The sequence below is a fragment of the Bombus huntii genome, chromosome 18, assembly GCF_024542735.1.
Source record: "Bombus huntii isolate Logan2020A chromosome 18, iyBomHunt1.1, whole genome shotgun sequence".
Classification (NCBI taxonomy): Eukaryota; Metazoa; Arthropoda; class Insecta; order Hymenoptera; family Apidae; genus Bombus; species Bombus huntii.
Window position 1 is genome coordinate 4,229,693 of NC_066255.1, and position 24,738 is coordinate 4,254,430.

Consider the following 24,738-nt stretch of genomic DNA (forward strand, 5'->3'; position numbering starts at 1 on the left):
TATCGAAGAGTCATAGGTAAGTAAATCCGTTGCTGCTCCCTCGTTATCCAAATGCAGTAAAAAGTTTCAAGATAAACGTCAGAAAAATGTACGTTCCTGTTCGAGTGACTCTATTACGTTCGTCGTTTCAAAAATTGAAAAAGAAGGAGTGCAGAAAGAGGGGAAGAATGAAATCGTAACCGTGTGAAATATCGTACAAGTGCTGGTATCGAGCAAGCGAAAAGTAATCACGCTGCGAGAGAATTATGTCGGTGCAAACGACGAGAGTACTTTACGCGTAACGTGTACCCGGCTGAAGAATGTTTTTAATAAGGCACGTAGCAAATGGACGAGTTGGTAAAAGGGGAAGAAACGCAGGGTCGTGAGTAAAAGGGGTACGGAACGAAAAAGCATGGAAATCAGGCAAAAAGGAGGGCGCGTAAATACAAGTGTAAGCGCGAGCGAGCGCACGTATGCGGAGGGTGTCGAAGAATCGCAAGTGCATCTCGTTCGGAGCGGGCAAATACTTAGAAGAGACGTGTCGGAGAAAGAAAAGAAGGTGAAGAGAGACAGACAAACAGAGACAGAGAAAGTTGTCGATCGACGGCGCGGAACGATTCGATAATTCCCCGATTGTCTGAAAATTTTGTTCAATCGATATTTCGATGCATAAAATTCGTTCCAACGGAGATTGTATCGGCAAACGCGAGCCGAACAATTGGAATTGTCTGCTCGTGTTTGCGCCGTGGAATATCGCGGCAGCCGAGGAATTCCAAGGGGCGGCTATACGTACAGGGTACAGCGATACGTTGCATCTGACAAATAGTAATTCGGTATGCTGAGTATTTCAGCTACATGGCGGTGGGGGGGGGGGGGGGAGAGGAAGGGAAGAAACAATAAAATAAATACACCCACCTGCTTTACGAATTCTACAAACTCATTCATTCGCGCTACGCTTCTTGTTACGTGGCGGAGTGGCACTTGAACCGAACTCGCTTCGACAAATCGAAGGGATAGATATATATATATACAGTGACTCGCGAAAGTATTTCAACACCTATCGTAGAAAAAATGTATGAAAGATTTCGAAATTTCATACTAGCTCCCTAACGTGCGTACGCTAATGCACACAGCTGTCATGATTATATTGGCAAAAATTTGAAAATGTACGTAAAAATGACAAGATACGGATAAGCGTAAACATATATTTAACAAATGCGACATGAATAGCCATGTTCGGCATGTAACGGATATTAATTAAATATGGTGCCACTGAGCCAGTGTTATAGTCAGTCCTGCACGTCCTCCAACGTCCCTCGGCTTACCATTGTTTCCCGCTCGATCAAAATAATCGTATCGTCGCAGCTTTAACCGGCTGAATAAACATCTCGTTGCAAGAATATTTATCCAGTCGACCGAACGAGCCGAGCGTTATGAAAAAAATTAATGAAAAAAGGAACGAGAAAATCTCAGCAACGCAACGGCTAAGCAAGACGCGACTAATCAAGAGGCGCCGCGCTGTAGCGCTCGGTCGAACGCTAGAGAAAGTCCAAGCACATTGATCGCGGATCAAACACGATATTTGCACGTAACGCTAGGTCTCTACGATCGCGCCGATAATAAGCGAGCGGGAATCTTTCCAGGGAATGCTCACGCGGTTCGCTAACGCCGCAATCGCAGCCCTGCGCGTCGGCCGATCCCCGACGCTTCGCAGAAAATTGAATTAGAGAGCTTAAGCCGCCTCTCCCCTGTTGGTCGTTAGAATGGTCACGGTAATTGATAATCGAGCGACGGCTACAACCGAGCACGACTAATTGGCTGATCGCACGGTGATTTAAACGCGGAGATTTCCGCGCGACTCGCGGATTAACGCGAATTATAGCCGAACGACTAATTGGGGAAAGAGCGCGCGCGAGACGCCCTCCTAGATTCATGCACGCGCGCAGTCTGCAAGCGTGTTGCGACGATACGGCAGCAGCCGACCCTCCGGTGTACGCGGCTCTTCGTCACCTCGCGAGAACGAGAGACAGACGGAAAAACAAACGGACAAAGAAGAAAAATCGATTCATCTGCAGAGAAGCCGCGGGCTCGGATTAATTACCGAGCTTTCGTGCGAAACCGAATAAATTTGTCGAGCGATTCCGTTCGCGCGCGGCGACTTGAATATTTTCGAAGCGATTTGACTGCGGTCGATGCCTGCGTAATGGCCGCCGCTCGCCAACCGGACGCTTTCCATTTACATAGATCGTACTGACGTATTAACCGACAGATCACTGTCGAGAGCAGTGTCGAGCATCGGCCGGTTCGCGTCTAGATAAACGATGCTTCGCTTTCGATCGTGGCCCTGCCGTCCACTGAAACAACGCTAGCCAGAGTGAAGTTACTGATCGACGATTGCGTTGGTAATGACCGAGTTCGAGCGATCGAAAATTACCCAACAACTTTGCGAATGTTTGTTTCCCTTCGCTTTTATTACTCTGTACTTGAAAACGCGACTCGCTTAACTTAGAACTTTGTTCCGCGATAAGAAATTACACGTCCCGGATAAAGATTTTCGTCTCGATGCCAAACTATCCAGCTCTTATCCGGATCGAATTTTGAACGAAACGAACGTATCGATCATCCCGGCAAAGAGCGCGCATCTCCAACTCAACGAACTCTCGCAAAAGCTATTCACGTGGGTGAAACGGCGCAATAAGCGCGGCCCGATGGAGCTCGTCAGCGTGTCCATTCTGCCGGACGATCGGTCCATCTTCCTTCGTCAAGCGAGTCCGGCGAAACGAAAGCTGGACGCACGGATGCGGGTGCAGTGCCGGAAGGGTCTTCGACGAACAAATCGTTTTCCGTCATTCAAAATTTTTACGGTCGATCGTTGGTAGCCGAGGCAGGCCGATATGAACTGCGGAATACGATAACGTCGATCTGTGCTCGACGGCCATATGCACACATTCGCTCACACGGATGCGTACACGTCTCTCCTGATACGAGTGTCGCTTCCCGAAAGGCTGCTCCGTGTTCCCGCCGTTCCATGGAAATAAGGCCAAACTGATCGACCGAACCTGGCCATCGAACCGATCTACAACTTTACGTCGCAATTAGATCCGTTCGATGTCGCCGACACTTTGCGGCACGCCGTTGCAACCACGTTCTAACTAGGCTAGAATTCCTTCCGATCTCTGTGTCGCGTATCGCCGCTCGGAGATCGCAAACATTCTAATTGCCTTTGGCAATCGATGATCATCGCTTCTGGAAATCGGTTCTATGCTCCGGTTAATTTCCTTGGGACTCTTTATCGTTGCACGAACGATCGTAAAGACTCGCGCCTAAGAGCACCAAATTTTTACTCTCTCCTCCTAACCAATTTCCTCGGAATTAGGGGAACCCAACGAAATTACGGAAATCCTTGGCCCGTGAGAAGAGAGGTTAGCTCGTGGGGCTTTCTTTACGAGTTCCTCTCGCACTCCTCCTACGTAAACGGACGATATTACGGTGCTCTTTCAATCGCCGTGAAATTATCCTAAGAATATGTGCAGAGTTTACGAGCGACGGAATTGGCCGGATGGAAAAGCATTCGTTGATTCGGAAAAGAGTATTTCGACTATAAGGCGGAAAAGAAGTAAGCTCTCTAGTCGAATGCGTTTCTCTTCACGTTGCACCGAGAATTAGAAATTATATCGTAAGAAGAAGGTATCGGAGAATTGCTCGTAAATTATACCGATTCTGACGGCGGCAATTACTACAGGCATACGCGGGCGTGCTTTCTAACTCGTACTCTCCGCGAGCAGCGACGTAAATAACGCTTGTATACGCTGGTCACGGCATCCAAAGAAAAAGGCTCACCGTGACGCCTTTTTCCTTCAGTCTCGAACCCTCCGCCACACATTTTTCACACTCGTCCCTTTCCGCGTTTCATACAAACTCTTTCGTACTATACGCGACGCGACGCGACTCTCCTACACGCAACCCTTATACCTCTAGAAACGTGCAGTTCGAACGTGAACTTGGAGAAGAAACGACCTATAAGGTGGGCGAACTTTCAGACGGAGTGAACCGAACGTTCTCGCTGAAAACATTCTCCTCTTCCAGTCAACAGAGATTCGGCATCTCGGTGCGGCAATTTCATCTGTCCATTTTTTTTTCTTTGCAGCGACTGGACGCGGCTGGCGGGATAGAGGTTCGACAAGAAGCATTGGTCATCAGTCTCGGTGAACAATGGCCGGTGAAAAACGCACAGCGTTCTTGTTGCGGAACCAAAGGCGGACGAAGCGGCACCGTGGGCGGTCTTGGATTTCCATGGGGTTGCGAAACGATTCTATGTGTACACACATAACGCGGCAGTGTCCGGCAAATAACCGTACACTCGAATACACAAACAGCCATTCGATTCGTGGCGTAGATAGGGGTAGTTACAGGAATCTATTGTGCTCTCGAGAGGTCGCAACGGACGGAGAAACGGGATAGTTGGGCCGATGGGGCAAGAGGTAATGCAGAGCGGTGTTGAGGGGTCGAGGGGACAGACGCGGGAAGCCGGTGGGTGCTCTGGGAACGGTAGGAGGACAGAGCGGTAGAGGGAAGGATGAGCGCGCGAGAGAGAGAGAGAGAGAGAGAGAGAGAGTGGATGGAAAGCGCCTCGATGAATGGCGACGGCATCGCTGCTAGTAGTGGTGGCTTTTAGCTGGGCGCATTCAACCGCGAGGGTTAGCCGGGGGTTGGGATTAACGCATCCAACGCGGCGTGCGTGTGAGAGAGCGCGCATTTGGCCGCGGAGATGGGAGACGGGAGCGCGCGCGTTTCGCAAAATCGTCCATAAAATGTATTACTCGCGGTTGCGGCACCGGCCACAGAGACGGTGTTTGTTTAATTTACTTTGATGCACGACGAGAACGACGTCGCACTCGACACCGCCCCTTCTTGATACTTTCCTCCCTTTCGCCATCGCATCGCGATGTTCTATGACTGGTGACGAATAGCGACGGCTTCGAACCCCATTCATCCTCTCTGCCCCCAACCCTCAAGCGCTTTTTCAACCGCGCGCGATTCCGAATTATTCACAGTAGGACATTCGTCGAGCTTGAAAGTCGAATTAGAGCTCGCACGATTTTACAGTCGCATCTTATTTACCTTTGATAATTGTTTAACGCGATTTAATCCGACTGGGAACAATCGGAATTCGGTTACAGCGTGCTCGGTCCCAGACCACGAACGCTCATTGTGTAATTCTTGACATGTTAATGGTCAACGTAATTTTCGCATTTGTCGTTTAATAATCAGTTACAAGCGTGCTGATACCAAGTTAATTTCGCTCGTTCAATTTATTCTCTTGTTTGTTGCTTAATGAGATGCTCGCAATTATAACGACGTTGTTTCGGTTTTGAAACATTTATTCTACCTTGTAATTAAACACCGCCGCGCGGTTACGTCTGCGGACAACTGTTCGTTCAACGTTGCCTTCCGGTCCAACTAAAACTATTTCACATCAGGAAGAAAAGATTTTCCGAAAACATGGCATTAGCTGGAAATGGAGATTTCGTTGCCTCGAGGATACCGAACGATGCGTAAACAATTGACAAGGGGTCCAACGCAGAACGTATTTTGTAAACTCAACCGTAAAGTACGTGGCTACTCCTCTGGTTTTCTCTGCAAGTGCTAGTGCAGCGCAGACTAGAGCAACCCCGTGAATCTGTTAAATTTGGTTTAACGCGAGCCAGTAGGCCGGAGTATCGACCGGAGAACGGCCCACTTTGGTTGGCTTCGTCTTCCTTTCTTTGTCGAATACGTTTAGACGAGGCTCGACGTGTTCACTGGTCTCTGAAAGAGGGTTACAACCTGTCTAATCCATCGAATGCCTTCGATAATCGTTTGAAATGAATACACAGAGGTATCTGTAGGCATGAAACACTTTTAATTTTTCTAAGACAAATATGCACCGAGCATTTCATCTATTTGTATGATATTTTAAGCTAAAACGCGATCTCCATCATAGCTGCACTCGCGTATGTATTTTCATATTTTCAATAATCTCGCCTTTGCCCATCTCTCTTTATTCCCGAATAAAGGAAATTAGTTCGCCTCTAAGAGAAACGCTTTCCACCACGCATTTATACCAATTTCTTATCTTCTCGCAGCAATCACATTGACAGGAACTCGACTGATGCGGGGCCAATGTTCGACCAACGTCCAGACGATTTTAACGAACGAATTTTTCTGTGTCGGACCTCGTTGTTAAATGAATTACAGAGAAAATTCCCTTCTGCTTGTCCGTCGTCGTTGGCCCACGTCCAACGCACCTCCTGCACGTAGTCTACTCGACAATGCGCTGCGAAATAGTGGACGAAACGTCGAAAACTGCTTTCATGGGAACGAAACTTTCCGCCAACATTCCGGGAAAAAATATCTAGTCTGTGATCGACAAAGGGACCACGGAAATCACATCTGTGCGCGACTGCCTCTGAAAAACCTTCTATGTCTCTGTATTTCCATATTTCGTTCGCCTTCCGATATTTCTTTCGCTCCCGCTGACGATCGAACGGGGAACATTCGAATTAACTTCTAAATCCCCAGTTCCAATTGAAAAATAATATCACGTATATTTATCACAACGATATTTAATCTATTCGTCTCAAACTTTGCGCATAAACTAATTTATTAAAATCCTCCGGTACACCAAAATATATCTTCCATATACTCGATCCGAGATAGGGCATTCACCTATCAGATACCTGATATTCTGTTGACCGTCGTCATTTTTCTATTTGACGATCTGAGGGAAAAGAGACGAGCCGTCCGTGCTTGAAATGTACATAAAATACTTAAAAACGTACCAAGTGACGTAAAGATTCGTAATACGTCGAGTACACTCGTCGAGCATTTGCTAGACGAGAGGAATATCCAATATTGGTTTAGGAACCAATTTGTCATCCATTTGGCAAAGTTAATGAAAATACGAATTTTTTGGGCTAGCAACTAAGTGAGTGCGGATTTTGTCATTGGTTGGTATTGACAAAATCCGCACTCATCAGTTGCGAAACCATTAAAGTAGTCAGCTATAGCTATTTCGAGAATGCTTACAACTCATGGCTGAAAAATCGCCGAGTTATCGGACAAGTTTTTGAAATTATCAAAGATTGTTTCAAGCGCACTCTAGTCCATTTGGAAGCGTCACAGAGTTACTCACCTATTCGTTCTCGAGTGGCCTACTATCCGACTATGGTGCTCGATAAAACGTCCGGTAACGTTTGAAACGGGCCGACGAGCTCAATAATCTCCGACACATCCATCTTCTACTTATCCTCGCTGCTGATTAAACAACTTCGCCAGCCAGCGTACACGCGCTTAATAATCGCTTTAATGATCCAGCGGAAGGAAGCCTGGGTCTGGGAACTAGGCAGCTAGGGCCAACGACCAGGCAACGAGGAGGTGAATCGTGGTGTGTTTCATCGAGACTTAGGAATCAAATATTTGCTCGGGCGAGAGTTTCGCCTCAGTTTACACGACGAAACTCGCGAATCCTAAATACTCAGCATTTACCGACTCGTCAACGGAAGAAGCGGAGGGTTGAAGGTGGATTCTAAGGGCGGCGGATGAGTCGCGGAAGCGAACCAAGAAGAACCGGAGGAAGAACGACGGGAGCACAGGACCGATGCAAGGGTTAATTTGCTGACCGTCGGTGTTTATAGAGATTCGAAAATTGCAAGCCATGCGATTATGTTGCTCGGTGGCGGCGGAGGCGGCGGCGGAGGCGGAGGCGGAGGCGGAGGCGGAGGTGCGCGAGCGCGCACGCGCGCCAGTCAAAATAGCGCTGAATCAGCGGCCATTATCACCGGCAAGCGACCGTTATTATTGCGAGTTGACTCGTCTAGGCGTTTATCGTCCGTAAGGACTTGCCGCGGCACCCTAATTGGCGTTTACGCAACAATCGTGAGAATCAAAGTGGAAGAGGCATGCGTTGTCCGTTGGACAACGGATCGAACCGAGCAACGAAGGTGCATTTAATCCATACATCCATTAGTCTATTCCGATGTAATCAGTCGTACGAATCTACAATCCAGAAGCCTCTCGTTGATTGGAATCCATCCTTGGAAATAGGCCATGTAAGTGAAATTACGATAATGATTCGCTCTTCCTCTCCCCTCCTCTCGCACACAATCTCTCCATTTCTCTGTCCCTCTCTCCCGTCATTCTGTGTTATAAGCTACTAATAGCTACCCTATACCATGATATCCATGTCAAATTTCGAACCACTTTCCACGGATTGCCGTAGGGAAAACTACGAAATGAAGTTGCGTGGCATGGAACAAAGATCTGAATAGCCATACCAAGATTTGATAGCTCCGCCTTGAAACAGCGTTAGTTAGTTTGGACTAATTTTCGCCAAGGTTAATATTTACCAGCCGAATGGCGTTCTCCGTACGTTATCTGAACCGCGATGAAGATTCTCCGGTGCGAAGGTTTCACAGCCAACGGATCGCGTTGACGGCAAGCGACGCTCGACCAGTTATCGGCGCTATCTGAGCGCAAGCTTGCTTCCTGCAGTTGCAGGCTTAATTGAGAGAATGTTTCGCGAGAGATAGGCGAGGCTAAACCGGAATTCCTAGCAATTCGACGTAGATCATCCGGTGGCAACCCGCGGGAATGAAGAACTCATGGAAAATTTTTTTCGAGCTTTCGAAACCCGACCCGCTCTATCTACATCCTCGATATCCTAATCTTCCTAGCCGACTGGAACGTGCATATCGATTCTCCATTTCCGAAGATAGTAGCCTATAACTGGATATATCTGACTTCCATGACCCGCCACCGCTTTTTCAGGATATCAATATTATACGCGAGCCTCTCCAACTAATAAATGGCGCGCGGAAGGCTGCAGAGCAAATTCCGGAAATTAGAGACGCCGGATATAAGAACACGTTCGTTGTTCCGATCGACTGCCATCGATCTTTTGCATTTTAAACAGACGAGTCTGCCTCTTGTTGGCTCGTCAGTCGAACGCGCCAAGTTTATCATCTCAGAGATCAGGATATCGTTACGTTACGGAACTATTTCAGGACCACTCGTGTCACACAATCTAGAAAGCATAAAGCCGAAAGACAAACGTTATCTACTTCGTCAAGGAGAGAATTGGAGGAGTCTGATATTCGAAATGGCTATCGCGCGAAGACGAAATATCGCAAGCTCCCGTTAACTCGGCGATAAGGATAGCGCGCGAATCAGGTGGAGAAACGGCGAGCTCGTTTCGCAAGGGGCCAATAACGTTCGCGAACGCTCTTCCAACCGCTTCGATTTCCGAAATGCCGGCAGCCGACGAAACGGGGTTGGGAAGTACTTAAGTAATCTGCGTATCGATGATGGCTCGATGTCTGCACCCAGCTGCGAGCCTGTGTACCGGGTGTATCGATTCGACATCTCTGCATCTCTGCATCGAGCTAGTTGTGTCTGTCTGTACCATTTACCTACGAAACGTCGTAATAACTAGTGCTTTGGGCTCGCGTGCACGATAAGAGAGATACGCATTCGCATAAAGACACGAACACGCGTGCACAGGCCCGTCGAACGTGCAAGTAAAACGAGTAGCAGCGCGAGCGAACCAGCTAGTTCGAGTTTGAATTTGAGTTCCAGAGAAACGATGCGAGAGCAATAGAATATGCATATGTATATTCCACCATATATATGTATATAAAGCGTGCGCGCGCGCGTGTGTGTGTATGTGTGCGAGAGAGAGAGAGAGAGAGAGAGAAATGGGTGGAGGAGGAGGAGGAGGAGGAGGAGAGAAGCAATCGCGGATGGGTTTCCACGGGATTGGTAATAGGCGGGTTTGCATTGGCGCATAATGACTGGAACGACTGGAGCGAACTGAATATCGCCTCTCTACGCCGTCGTATATGTTTATGGGACAGTCGATGATGTATTAACGTCAGGGATGCGGTCACAGGCAGCTAATCGGATGGTCGAACCGATCGTGTGAATTGTACTCGAACGTTCGATGTCGGGATGATGCGCTCATCAACGTGCCAATGATCTACCTTGTTATTATCCTATTGTGAAAAATGTGACGCTCTGTGAAAGCTCATTGGACCGAGCATTAATAGAGAGAGAGGACTCGTGAAATATTACTAGCAATACGAAGCGATACGTTTCGCGGTAATTGAACGCAACCCTACCGCGAGGCGGGATCCTCGGCGAGTTACTCCGTCGATGGAAAAAAAAATGGATTAACGTTCGATTTGTTTAATTCCGTTTATTCCGAATATTTTGCCAGGAATGCGACCAACCAGTCCGGTTCCGCATTAGAACCGGCCAATTCGATTCCCGCGTTTTTCCGCCATTTTTCACGCTCTGTGTAACTCGACCGTTTCCGAGGGGGATTTTGACTATCCCCCTAAAAGTTGAGATATTCCAAAAAGAGGGAGGGAAACAACGGTAGTGAACGCCGAATGAGGAAAAAATTACGCGCGGTAATTGGCGGGGGATTGGTAATTGAAAATTGCAATGGTAGGTATGTTATCGTTCAATGAACTGCGAAGACTATTTCACCTCGGTTACGCTTCTCCTAACTTTGGCAAATATTTTAAAGTTTAATAGTTCGATTAAGCGGATACGAGGGCAAGAAGAATTCCCCCCGTGCCGGGAGCAACTGTTTGGCGAGTCTATATAACTCATACGGTATTCTCTTTTGGACAGCACGCTCAGAGCGAGCCGGAAAAGTTTCAAATTAAGCTTAGACTCCTTGGCGCTTTCGCGACTTTCCCGTAAAGTGATCTGCATAAAATGAAATCGAGATGGGAAGGAAAGCACCAGAAACCGATTAAAAATTTCCTTCATTCGTTTTACACGCTTAATCCTCTTTGCCCGCGATCAAGAAACGTGCGAAAAAAAATCTGTTTTTCCACGTTTGTTAGTTATTATCGGTGCATAAAACGCGGGATTTACTGTTATTACAGCGTGCAAATATTTGAACGTTTCCTAGTAGAGATGAAAATACGCTGGTCTCGGCTGAAGGATTCTGATTGTTTGCGGACGAAGAACCGACTAAAAATCCTGTCGATATGGCAGAATCTATGTAATACCTCTGCATATACACGCAAGTTATTGATTTATTCCCCCCCCCCCCCAAAAAAACCTAGTAATTTGTGCGTCTTCAAATAAAGCATCCTGACGAATCTCGAATATAAATTCTTTCAGCGTCGTTTCACGTCTGATACTGCCAGATTCGCAAACCTATTGAAACTGCTCCGCTAATCCACTCTCTCTGGTCCTCGCACCAGTCACCTGGCGCACATTTTCATTTTCAACGATCGAATCACGAATTTGAGAGCTCGTAAGGGACGATAATCACGCAACACGAACGATTAACCCCGAAGCAGTTAGGGTTGATAAACTTTTAACGCGGCGTAGCTGGTCGGCGTTAACGAAGTAAGCGATACGTAAGACGCTTTGCATCAGAAGCGAGCATCGGACGGTACCCGGGGGAAGGATCCGTACTTCTCGATACGGCTTCCTTTCCAAGATTTCCCCTCGAGCGGACCGAGAAAGTTTCAAATTGACCCTGGGTCGGTTTCACGGAACCCTCTTGCGTCACTTCCACTCGAGACTCGATCCGCTTCAAATAAACTCTAAATAGAGAAGACGAAGACTACTGTCGGAGGTCGAGAAGCAATGACAACCGAAGTGGGGTTAGGTAAGTGGGGGTGGCAGGAATGACAGAGGCAGAAAGAGAGGGAAAAGAGATAAAGAGAGAAAGGGAGAGAGAGTAAAAGAGAGAATAGGAGGATATAACGGTTTCCGTTGCGGGCTGAATTTCTCCATTAGCCACCCCATGTCTGAGCGGGCATGTGCGGTTCCCCTGCGTGCATGCACCATCTACGTATCTACGTATCTGCGAATTTGTGTCCGTGTTGCGTGTGTGCTCGCGTGCATTCACATAGATATGGCGACGTGCGCGTATTCGCCAAGCGTACACGCGGCCTCAGACACCCGCAAAGATGAACGGGGACACAAATCACCGACGCAGAGAGGGATAACATCGGTAGGTGGTTTCTCTCTCCTAGACACGTGCGTAATTGAATCGGTCATCATATTTCGGGCTGGAGATTCAGTGCGTACCTTGTACGTGATGTACACGCTACGCCGCATATCGCAAAGATATTCCTTTTTCCTCTGATGAATCGATGGGTGTTCGACATCGTCGCTTGACGGACTTTGGTTTCGACATGGATCCTTCGAAACCATACGAATTTGCACCATTATGTACCACGTTCCACCGAGCTTTCTTATATTTCTTATATTTGATTCGACTTGCGAGTTAGTTTGCTATACTTGTTAGAGAAGAGCCACTCAAGAAAATTCGGATTTCTTAGTAGAGACACTTGACCTGTGTGTGTATCCCGCCGAGAAAGGCTCCTGACGCGAACGAATCGCAGTCATTTCTGGAGATATTTCTTTCTGGAAATACCAGGGATATGGAGGATGTTTCTCTAGATGTCTGGTGATTGATAAAAAAATCCCTCACAGATGTGTATATCTGCTTCGTTCTTAGGAGAGTACACACATGTACGCACACGGGCCTACGTTTTTATAAATTCTACTAGACCGCGCCTTCCCAAACTTTCCCCCTTGAATATCCGATGCTGACAACGATTCCGGTACTCGATGTATCCCATGGAAAACCGAGTTCCTCTGATTTCACTGTACGTTTTCCGATGACAAACCAATAGAAGATGACATTCTTGAAAGTGAGTCTTCTTATTTTCTGCAGGAACAATGAAAGATTGTGTTCCCGACCGATCGCGCGTTGCAATGTTTCTCAAAACTCGTGTTATTATGTTGAACACAATATCACGAACAAACGACACCAGTTACAATAACAAAGACGTACGGCGTACACTAATCACTCGTTTTCCTCTTATTCAGAGATAGTAGCAACGAATAGAAAAACGGCAAAAATGTAACGACTGCACGGGGCACTACACGCGATCGTTAAAATGGGAATCGCTTAAATAAGCTCCTGGAAAATCTGTCGATACCTCGGCGTTCCGTTTTACACGCGAAAACGCTCGAACCACTCCAACAGCTCCGTACCGTTTATTTTACAAATACCAGCCACGCGAGAAGGTCGATATTTCGGTGGACATTGCTACGTAATATTTATTTAGTTCCCTGCCAATCCGTATACTCCGCGAAGCCGGATAAAACGCACACAAATTCGAGATTCGGAAACGCCAAACTATCCTTCGAATTACCTCGAAAACTATAATTTCTCGTATCACGGGACAAGCGGGCTAGGGAAAATCAGATTCGCTGGCGAGGTGTAGTCCGACAGAATGGAAGCGAAATATCGAAGAAATTCGCACGGAGGGCGCGAGAGGGCCAAACATTTTTTAAAGGTTCGCGTGACCAGGTGGGTCGATGGGGGTGGCATCGAAGCAGCAGAGGAAGAGGTGTAGGAATAACAGCGACGAGAAAAGGAGGAGGAAACGGAGGTAAAAGAAGGCAGAAGAGAATCGAGGAGGAGGTAGATTCAGTGGGTGAAAGGGGACACAGACAGAGGGAATACGAGAGAGAAAGAGGGTGTACGGGGTGAGTGGGGAGGTGGTCGACGTTGGTTCTAGGGCCGTAGGGAGCGCGTGCAAGGGAAGGCCGCGGATCGATTCAGCCGCTCGAGTCGAGTTGAGACTATGCTTCGGGGCTGTACTGTGCTGTGTGGCCTCTCTACGTATGCGCCGTATCTCCTCTTGCCCAAAGTCGTCTCTCTCTTCGGTGCGTCTGTGTGTTTCCGGTTCCGTGCACGTCCCTGTATAACTCCGGCTACGTGTACGATACCACACCGACATGTGTGTACCACACGTGCGGCGAAAGAGCAACGGAACTTAGGATTATTGGATGGGACGGAACAAAGAATCGCAGCCGCAAAAAGATTTCGAATTTTAATTTGTCGATTGTTGGCACTCGGGCAACCCACGTTGCCGACTGGCCGCCAGATCGAAACGGCAGATCTTCTCTCCATGGAAAATTAAGAAAGCTCTAAATAGATTTGGATTAGGTAAGGGATTAAGGTAGAGTAAATACTCTGCCGGAGAGAATTTATTCTTACACATGTAGTTAAGTGTTTTACGTTTGTCAGACTGATAATTTCACTAATCGTCTCTGCTCTCTGTTTCGAGATCCAGTTTAAGGAAACGATCAAATAGTCAGTTTTGTTGTTTTGTACCGTACACGTAACCAGTAGATTAGGATGTCCGAATTAGGAGCGCGTCAACAATAGGTATGAATCTTTATTTAGATACGAACACGGATATCCGGAGCGGATAATGAAGACAAGGATTAGAGAGAGAAAGTAGAATACGCGCGCACGCGCGCGCGCGCGCGAAAGAGAAAGAGAGAGAGAGAGAGAGAGAGCAAAAGAGAAAGGAAGAGAGAAAGCAGGTAGGAGGATAGAGCTGCAAAAAAATCCTATTCTTTAACCCCTATTGGATTTAATCGGGTTTAATTGAGTTCCATCGAATTCCAATCGGTTGCGTTTAACTTTTCAAACGGGTCAGTCCGCGCAATACCGGACGTTGTACTGTTCGCGATCTTACACCGATTCTGGTTCGAACCGGCGAAAAAATGAAAATATTCCATTGGTGTAAGTTTGCCGGTGTATCCAAATCCGCGAGCGCTTCCATTGTGGGAAGAGGGTGGGGTGGCCGGCGGGGGAGGGGGTTAAAAGGGTATGAGAAAAGTGAAGTGAAAAAAAGAATCGTGCGGAGCGCGGTGGGGACCATTTATCGCGAGCGAGGAGGATCGGTAGACCGAGCAAAAAGGAAGAAAGAAGGTGCTGGTAAAAAATCTCGCCCTTCGGCTTTTATAGAGCTTAATTCGCCGCCATTAAGTTTTAATTGGCCGCGTTTAATCGATCCACCGTTTTAATGTCCCTTGTAACCGCCCCGAATATATACGGGTTCGCGGTAACCATAAACCCATATATCGTGCGAGTAACGATCAACAGTATCAATTTGTATTGCTATAAAATCGCATCGAAATACGTAACACCGTTCCTGCTCTACTTTGATCTTTCATTTTTTCCCAATTGATGCAAAGCTTCTTGCATTTCTTCGAAAGAATATTTAACAAGCCTGTTGGTATACGCTGGCATAACGACAGAATTAAACAGAACAGTTCATTAAATGGAAGTGACGTGAAAAAGGATAGTTGAGTCAGAAAAGTCATTGAGAGTACACTGTAGGAAGCGCTATTAACTCCTACGTAAAAGTTATAGTCTTTTAGTAATCACATCCTTAAGTTAGTACCGTATTTATTGAAACATTATACGTCCCACCTTTACTTGCTCATTAACGGGCCGTTTTCTCTTCCAAATTGTTCTTTTTAAACGACTTTTTAAACGACTATAAGGAAGAATTCAACGGAACTACTAGAGATTGCAAATTCTAGATACGATCGAACGTCTAGGAATCGCGATGCGATCAACGATCCCACGAAACCCAAAATACCTCAGACAGACGCCAGTTTACGTATTTATGCGTTTCCTAACATCGGCTCGACCTATGGCCACGTTTCTAACAGCTCGATGAAGCGAAACACGAATAACAGAGGAGAGGAGCGGAGTATCGTGGCGATTTCTAACGCGAGGAGATCGCTGTTGGAACGAATCGCAGAGAATCGTGGCGTGGCATGACACGCAGACTAGGCAGAGAGAAACGAGCGCGTGAGATAAAGAGGAGAGAGAGATACACGGACACAGGGAAACAGAGGCACGATCTCTCGCCTCCGTAAGCGCTTCTGTCAACTGTATGTTCGCCGCTGGCTTCGCGGTGCATCCGCATTGCTCACGCGCTGCAGGGCCCCTTCATACCTCGAGTTGCAGCCACGACGCGCAACCGTGTGTTCGCGGTACATGCCGTTTGTCACCATTCAAGACGCTGACGTCGAATACCGAGCGAGTTTCACCCCAACACGACGTCAGGATTCTCCGTCAGCTGCTCCGCGAACATCGCCTAGAAAGACCTCGATACGCTACTCTGTTCACGATATTTTCGATTTCGATCGACCAGTCGCACGACGACCATTTCACGGATTTATATAACGCGGTGCACCTCGGTTAACCGCAGACCGCTGCCACCCTGCACCCTGCACCCGCCCGGAGGATTGCGTTTCCGGTGCAAAGAGTAATTAATCCTGCAAGATGTTTAGTTTTTTAACGACGGCGACAGATCGTTACCGCGGTCGAGAACGATACGTAAGGAGTAGCGAAAATCTAACCGAATAGGCAGTGGTTGCTGAAATTACGCAAAGTTTTCTAATTCATACTATTCTTAGTATTCTAGGGTTACATTTAGGTTACCGACAACTTCATCGACAATGTTTTCATCAACACAATTTCGCTGACACGGAGTTCGCCGACGATGGACATCGCCTTTTCCCATTAATTATTATACTTATCGTTTACTATCGTTGATTATGTATATCTTTATCTACATTCGCTCCTGTTTCTTTCTGAAATCTATGCTTTTAATATTTTCTATGGCTCCGACAGAACTCACTTCTTATGACTAGTCGATGGAAAACATAATTCACAAACAGTAGTAAACATACTTGTATGTGTATTAGAGAATTACGTATCTATATGCATTATGATGTAAACGCGACCAAGAGGCAGACTCTCTGAACCCGAACGAAATCTAATCTTATTTTAAATAGTAATGAATGTGGATGAAATTAGAACATTTGATTGGCTATACATAATCCCGAATAAAACCTTCGCAAAACAATTCAGGGTGATGATCTTGACTATATATTAAAAAATTATGGAAATCGGAGGTAACTAATTGTTTGTGAATACACGTTTACAGGATGTATCAATGATTTTTCTACTCATCATTTAGTTGCACTTCAACAAAAGTGTGATCGTCTAAAGCGTAAACAGCATAATTGGAAGTTTGCTATTTCTAAACGATCTTCTAACGTCACATTACACATCAGACGTACGCGTCTAACGCTTATAGGAAATACTATCATAAAACTACTAGGACTCAACTTTCATCTAGTCGTTAAAAAAGAGTATAACGTAGTTCCTCTGTCTGCCTCAACAACGATGATACCGTCGTGTTCACCTAGATCAAAGTATGCATGAAGGCGTCTCGCGTCACACCACAGCGGTGAGAGAAGCTCGGTAAATCAGTGGTGTGGAGTAACGCGAACAAAAGCTACTTTGACTGGTCACCGGTGGCCTCCCAATTCCTGGCTAAACTATTTAAAAACAGTAGCAGTTGGTACTTTGTCCCGTGGATATACTTGAAAGTGCGGCGAGACAAAGGATACCACTGATCCAATAGAGTCCTTCTGCCGGCCAATCTGCGCAACTACTCGTTATCTTGCAAAATCAACGAGATTATCCTTTAACAGGGCTCGGCCATCTGTGCACTGTCCTAGGCTAACGGCGATTCGTCCGTATAAGGCTACCGCTTGATCGTCTCTAGCTTTGGAACGTGGCGGATTAACGATAGCTGCACGCGAGATCCGATAACGCCGTTCATGTTATAATTATCGTTCCGCTCAGTCAAATTATTCATACCGCGGGCAAAATTTCTAGGGACTTCCATACGAAAGTGGCGACACTAGATTTCAATAGCTAAAAAACTTGCGTGAGCCGTTTGTCCAACCGTTCGTAGTAATCGAATTTTTGAATAGTCGTGATGGAAATTGTGGCAACCGGCAGTCTTCTAACAATAATATTTCCAATAACTCTCCTCCATAACTAAATCTACTTTCCAATAACTATTAGTACCTTCCTTCCTTTTTCCTCTTGTTTCGTGCTTAACGTCGTATACACGATATAAGAGCATCCGGAAGCGCCAGAATTTCCATTTTCAATCTCTGCAGGACCACTTATTTCTCAATATCGTTTCCTCAAATCACAATGTTAGCCCGTCCCATTAATAATAACAATAACAATAATTCCACCCGTATATACGTTCAGGACCTTGAAACGTAGTGCGATTTCAATTAGGCGATCGTATCTTTGTTCATCGGTATGCCAGTGTCTCGTAACTTGACGGCGTCCAGCCGGACGATATCCGAATCGAGAACGTATCCGTTGCAGGTTGCGTTGCCATTGCCCTGGCAACAGGACCACGGAGCACGTCCGTCATATGCAATAACGTTAAGATAACGCAAGCTTTATAGTGGTACGTATCTGCTGTGTATCGTGGCACGCAACTCGCGGAACTGTCTTGTGATTTCTATGATAACGCGATGCCATGGCCCACGTGGCGCGGCGACCTGCCAGGCGATTACATTTTTTCAAACTTGCCAAACGAAACGACAACCGGTTCCCGGGTTATTGTCCGTAAACCGCGAATCCATGGTCGGAAGCGAAAATTTGCAAAACCGTGGCCGCGTTTCCGGCCACGACTGCTTGAAACACGATGGTAAAACTCTTGTAAATACCTGTCTCACGATACACCGATTTGCACTGCGGCGATCCGTGCTGTATCTCGCTCTCTCTCTCTTTCTCGCAACACGCACTCTGGTGTCCCTCGTGCCGGATGCCGCAACTACACTGAAACAGAAATATTACGGGGGTCGCGTGAAAAATGCCATTCCGCTCCTACCAGCCGGAAGCAACGCGTATGCTAGTGGCAATAACGAAACAGCTTAAAAAGTGGCCTCGCTGACGGTGTGTCTACTTAACCAACTTAATAAACGTAACGTGCGCAACGCTTGGTGAATGGGCCTGAACGCTCTTTTATGTCGCACTGTGGCTTTGTGTCGGGGTGTCGTTTTGTCGCGCGGCTCGCATTCACCGCGGTAACAAGCTGTAAGCAGTCGACTAAACTAGTCCTATTGAGATACTTGAAAAGTAATCTAGCAGAGATTGACCCTGTTGCTTGCTCGCTATTCGTAAGCGTTCGTTGCGCTCCCTGGCTCCATGCCCCGCGCGTTCTTGCATAATGGTTTCTTCGTGGGAACAATATTGTTCTATTTTCAGCCTGTACATTTTCTGCATCGAGAGGACGCGTACATAGATCGAGAGATTCGTTAAAAAGATAAACGATGCGTGATCGGTCGAGTAGCCTGCCAAATTAAATGTGAACGAGTACGAAGGGATTTTCTTCTTTTTTTTTTTTTTTTTAATTTAAAACAATAACTCTAGGTAATAAATTAAAGAGTATCGAGCGAAAGTAAATGAAAACCGTTAAAACGAAGCGTAGAGATCAAAGTCTGAAAACGAAGCGATGAAAACGATAGGCGAGGGGAAAATCCTCGAGAGGAGAGATTCGCCGAGGCGAGAGGGTATACAAATCCGTGCGACGAAAATCCATTCTTCGCGGAAGCGTCATCTTGGCGTTTCTCGGCTGAGCGAACAGTGGATTCACCAGAGATACGTTTAACGCGTCCCTTAATGGCTCGTTACTATCAATGCCACCGCAATCCGTATCGGAGACCAACTTGGCAGCCGCGTTTCCCTCATTGTGCCATCGGTAATGCGTCCTCCCTCCGGTCCCTCGCACAAACGAGGCCTCAACCTCTGCACTTCGATAAGGATGACGCTTGCACCGGAGACAGAATCGAAAGCCTAATAGCGTGTGTGAACAATGGACGCGCGTCGTCATCAGTACGACTATCGCAGAAAGTAAATTGCTGCTGCGACCACCAACCGGCGTGTCTTTGCCGATTCAATACCCTAAGACGTTGCTGATTTTCACCTCCTGTTATCTCTAACTAATCACCTTTCCTGATTGAGAGCTTCCATGCGATTCGCGTTAAAATTTCTTGCAGTTTCACAATTATTACGTTCTACAGGCCGACGGCTTCATGTTATAGCAACGGTTTTACGTTTCATCTAAAGGAGCAACGCCAAAGCTTCGTTCTAAATTTAAAAGTCAGGGCTCGTTTAGTCATTTAGCGAATTACAAATTCTTAAAACGCTATGCGATCTGAAAAGGGAAGGAAGAACCTAACACACCCTGGAACATCTCTATATCCGTCAAATTCAATTACGTGTATTTCCCTTCCTGCGTATCAAAGACGGTTTATTTCCTTTGATGAGAGGACTCATCCCTCATCGGCAGGGCACGCTGCCAGCCAGGCATTAAGAAGATGAAAACCGGTCAGCTATTATGGCTAGAAACGAAGCTGCGCAATTGTAAGTAAAACAAACTCTCAGTCGGAAGGGTGAAACACACCCCTGACGGTAGCAATAATAATCGTCGCGTGGCGAAAGGGGTGCCGCTCTGCGTTCGTAGCCCTGTTTCGACTAGGTCGCCGTTATTAATACCTAGAGAACGAAACAATTTCGTAACGTAGCCTGGCTTATTATAATCCTCGCCCTTATACGTTCTGTATATACGAATCTTCCTCTTGGCTCGTCGTAACCCCTTTTCGCACGGCGTACCACCCGTGATCCGTCCCTACCCTCGCGTACTCTTCTTTTCTTCTTCCTGTCCCCATGACACCAAGGATTACGCGCGTTCCACCGTTCAGGTCGCCGAATTATTTTGCCTGGCAGCAACCCAGGGGTTCCGTTTCTCGGATCAGCGAGCTAACAGGAATGTTCATTTCACGCAGCTCGGCGATCACGACAGTTTTTTAGGGACAACTGCGTGCTTTTAATCCGGCACGAAGCATCGAATTTCCCGCCCCTCTTGCGCTGAACGACGCGGATGGATACTAGTTTGCAAATCGGCGACCGGACAGAAACGAGTAGAAAAATTCGGAGGAATATGTATATTTCTAAGGTGTGAAAACAGATCTTATCTCACTGATTTTGACGGTGAAACACGTTTATGGAACAAGTAATAATTTATATTCGCTTCCAGTCCACTTCACGATCTTGGAAAATTCCGATCGCTAGCTATGCTCGTTAAACGAATTAATTGTTTTACCACGGAATTTCGGGACCAGTGCAAACAAGACCAGCTGTGTCGAGCGGTTAATTAAATTATTTCATTATTAATCGTCTATTACCATGACCGACCGTCCGGTCCAATAAAATCGCGCCCAGCCAAAAACAGATTAAGTGGTTGATTGCTACTATATAATTAACGAACTAATTAAATGGAGGATTACAATGTGCTGTTTATTGAGATTATTTCGGTTCTGCGGCTTAAACTGTATTTATAAAACGACCTCGACTCAATTTTCTAGAACGCTCGCTTAATGTTCTTCCTATATGCTATAATCACCACTATACGCATACATAAGTACTTGCACATTCTACAAAACAACTTTGAATTTCGAGAAATTTAAATATATCCAGGAAGATTTAAATAATAACTAAATTGAAGTATACATACTTTATATATAATATTTAAATAGTATTATATACATATATAAGTGAAAGTTCTGAAAATGGCATGACAAAGGTATTCATGAGTGGATCGGCTAAGTGAAAATCGAAGCGACATAGGTTAATTCGATGAAAATCATCGCGATGAAGGGACGCCAATTTGGTGGTCGGCCGAACCGTCGAAGGTACTCGGATTTTCGCGATACTTGTCGCTTATCTTCACCCGTATCACAGGGGACATATCGGCTGGCAATCCATTAGCGTAGATCCCACGCGTGACCACGGACGAGATCGTGTGGTCGGACCAGGAATCATGGCTTGATCTAGAATCCTGGACGTTCTGGTTTCTGGCGTGGCCAGTCATGCCTTTGCCATGGACTCACTGTTCAAATATTTAAGGCGCGGAAGTGCAATACGCATCGGCGTATTAAAAATCAACTATACGGCGCATTAAATGCAGAAAAACGAAATTTCAGCCACTGACTTTTTCACGAGCTTTCGCGCAATAGTAGAGCTCCAACTATTGAAATTAATGACGCCCCGTTTTGAAAGTAGACGGACAATTCTTTATAAGATATTTAATATTACGATGCCATCTATATTTTCGCAAATGACTAACTGTAACGATGAAATCCGCATTGTATTCTGTGAATCCCTTCGAAGGTGGAAGTGATATAGTAAGCGGCTGGAAAACAGGTCAGTAGTTAAAATTGACAAACTTTGGCAATGTAAAGTAGTAATGTAAGTTAGTAAGTTCAGGCATTTTCAAATAAATGTCTAGAGCTTCGTTGATGGTAGTATAACGTCAATTCACAATCAGACGTCAAATCACAATCTTTCCTTGTAAAGAGAAACGTTTATAACTGATTTCTTAGCTCCGAATTAATATTCTGAAAATTCTGATCGTACGACTCAGCTTAAACTATCAACGCTGTTAGAAATTGATACATAACAACCGATACAGTTGTGTACGTCTGTTAGTCGCGTCTAAATCGATTGGTTACCCTGTGTGACATAATGATTTTACTTTAGAACCTCACTATACATAGCTTCGACATACGATGATACCAATTACAACAACATATTAAAGCGATTCGATACAAAAGAGATCCAATCGCAATCAATCAAATACCACAAGCAACCATACATTTTGTCTACTCAACCGTTCGACGTTGGATCTAGGGAAATTAGCGTTTCGTGGTTGTCGGAAAATTCCAACGAGAAACGCTCCCTTGAAGAATCGATCGGTTTGAAAACGAACGAGCAACCGGCTTCCGATAGCATTCATCGCCCGTCACCGCACACTCGTCGGAGATACGAGTGTCGGCAAGTTTCGCTGACCCCCGGAATTTTCCTAGACAGACCTAAAGCCATCAAGCCCGAATGCCTGCCTCTGGCCTCTTCCGCAAGACCCTCCGCTCTCGTGTACAGTTGAGCTTCCATGGATTTGCCCGAGAATGTTTACCTAGTAGACCGAAGTCGAAGAGAGATGAAGGATTAGAGACGGGTAGTAAGGTGTCGGTCGGTTAACCCGACAAGTCAGTGTGAAACTCGAAGTCGACGAAGAGAGGGGAGACGAGTGATCCAGTCAGCAGATGTGAGAGTTCACCGATACTAAATTACGTGATATTATGATAACGAAGAGAAATTTCGCTGTGTAAGTACGCAGCTCGTACAAACGGGACTATCGGAATGATGTAACCAGAATTGCTACGCGCCTTGATGTAACGAGAGAAATGTCGAAACTTTCGAACGAGTTTATCCTTAAAATAGAACGAATCGATCAATTTGTATAACGATTTGATTTCTGTTTCCTTTTGCTGCACATAAATTCTCGTGTACCAACGATAGTAAACGAACCAATCGTAATAATCGTAATAATCGTAATAATCGTAATAATCGTAATAATCGTAATAATCGTAATAATCGAACGTGATAATTCTTAGCCACGTTCGAGATCTGTGATTCTCTTACTTATTGCATTCTGCAGGATTCTATTCGGAATATTAGTTAACTAAGTTTACTCGGTACACTAAAGGTAATGAGTCGGGCGGCTGTTGAACGAACGGAAAGACCAAGTTTGGTTGATGCTCGACTGACCTCCAGAAATCAATGTGCAAGTCCAACTTAGCAAACAGGATTTTCATTCGGGTATCGTCGAATTTGAAAATTGGAGATTTTGAGGCGGCCTGCTTGAAGTTTGTACATTAATCTTTTTCCTTTTACTTCTCTCAGTTTCTTTCTTCTTTATTCGTCTCGCAAGAAGACACCTACCAGAGTTCTAAGTGGCGATTATTTCGATTAAATGTACGCGGACCGGCTACAATCTCACAGAAACAGCAACGAATTTTGAGATATTGGTTTGCGACCCTACGCTCAAGATCCTACTCTGCGTCTTGCTCAGATGTGTTCAAGTGTGCGACACTGAATTGCATTCAGATATAATTACCGATGCTTCAGCGAACATCGCGCGCCATTAGTTACAGACGCCAACGCGAGCAATAAATTACCATGATAAACAGCAGACTGATTCATCATATTTATTCGTAGCTAGTTGCAGCATTACCGTTAATTTACGTCGCTCGACAATAATCTTCTTAAGCCATCTCGCCTCTTCGCTCGACGATATTTTAATTATAATCGATGATTCTAAAGAGAGATACGATAGGAAGATGAGAAACTCGAAAGTACCATACGTGCAGAATTTTATTTATTTCCGCGCTTACTATACTTACGCATGCCATTTGCTCCTATAGCTCTAAATTTGAATATAGTGGCGGCGTTTTGGACCGATATACCATTCGCTCAAGACGAAATATCTGCGAGACAAGAAGAGTATGGCTGATTCCAGACTGTCGGTAGATTCTATCCGAGAAATCGGTACGAGACTATGGTCGGCTTACAAGGGTGTTTCGTCGAGCAGGTGCGGATTTTGGCTTGCGGAACCCAACAGAGGTGTGCGACGCTTACACCAACGCCCGGCTACGCCCCTCCGCCTGCCCGACTAGCCACGTAGCCCGCTATATGGTCCATGGCGAATCCCACGGGATAAAACCACCCCGTGGTAGTCCGGACCAACTTCGTACATGTGGCTACCATGGATCCTCCTTCGTCTGGATCCATTCCTCTCTTCGTTCTACTCAACCGCTGGCCTGACCAGCGTTTCAGCTTCTTCCTAGCTCCTCCACCCCTCTACCAGATTCAGCCAGACACCCCCGCATCGACGAACAAACACCCCGGGGTGCGGACTTCCTGAATATTTTATTTACTCCCCGATGCCGCGTCCTTTCGCGACTTTCTTTTTGCCCAACGCCCTCTCACCCTCTCCATCCCCGTTCGTCTTTTTCCTTTCTTGTGTCTTTTCGCCTTTCTTCTGCGGTTGAAACTCATCATCGATGCTCCTTGGCCCCCTTCTCTCCCATCTTTGCTTTTCTTTGTCCTCTTAACGCTTTGTCCTTTCCCCCCTCCATCACTCC

The 24,738-nt window shown here is 46.1% G+C and overlaps 1 protein-coding gene across 8 annotated transcripts in view; it reads right to left on the reverse strand.

Moving 5' to 3' along the window:
- Nucleotides 1-24,738, reverse strand: part of LOC126875473 (uncharacterized) — a 259,178-nt gene that overhangs the window by 186,370 nt on the left and 48,070 nt on the right. For 3 of the 8 annotated variants that reach the window (XM_050638396.1, XM_050638406.1, XM_050638398.1), the window contains exon 2: nucleotides 18,421-18,532. The exons of 3 other annotated variants lie outside the window; for them this stretch is intronic. In XM_050638396.1, the coding sequence (XP_050494353.1) occupies nucleotides 18,421-18,532 (112 nt within the window). Of the gene's footprint in view, nucleotides 1-18,420; nucleotides 18,533-24,738 lie in introns of those variants that run through there. 2 more of the 8 variants (XM_050638400.1, XM_050638407.1) reach the window with 2 other exon arrangements.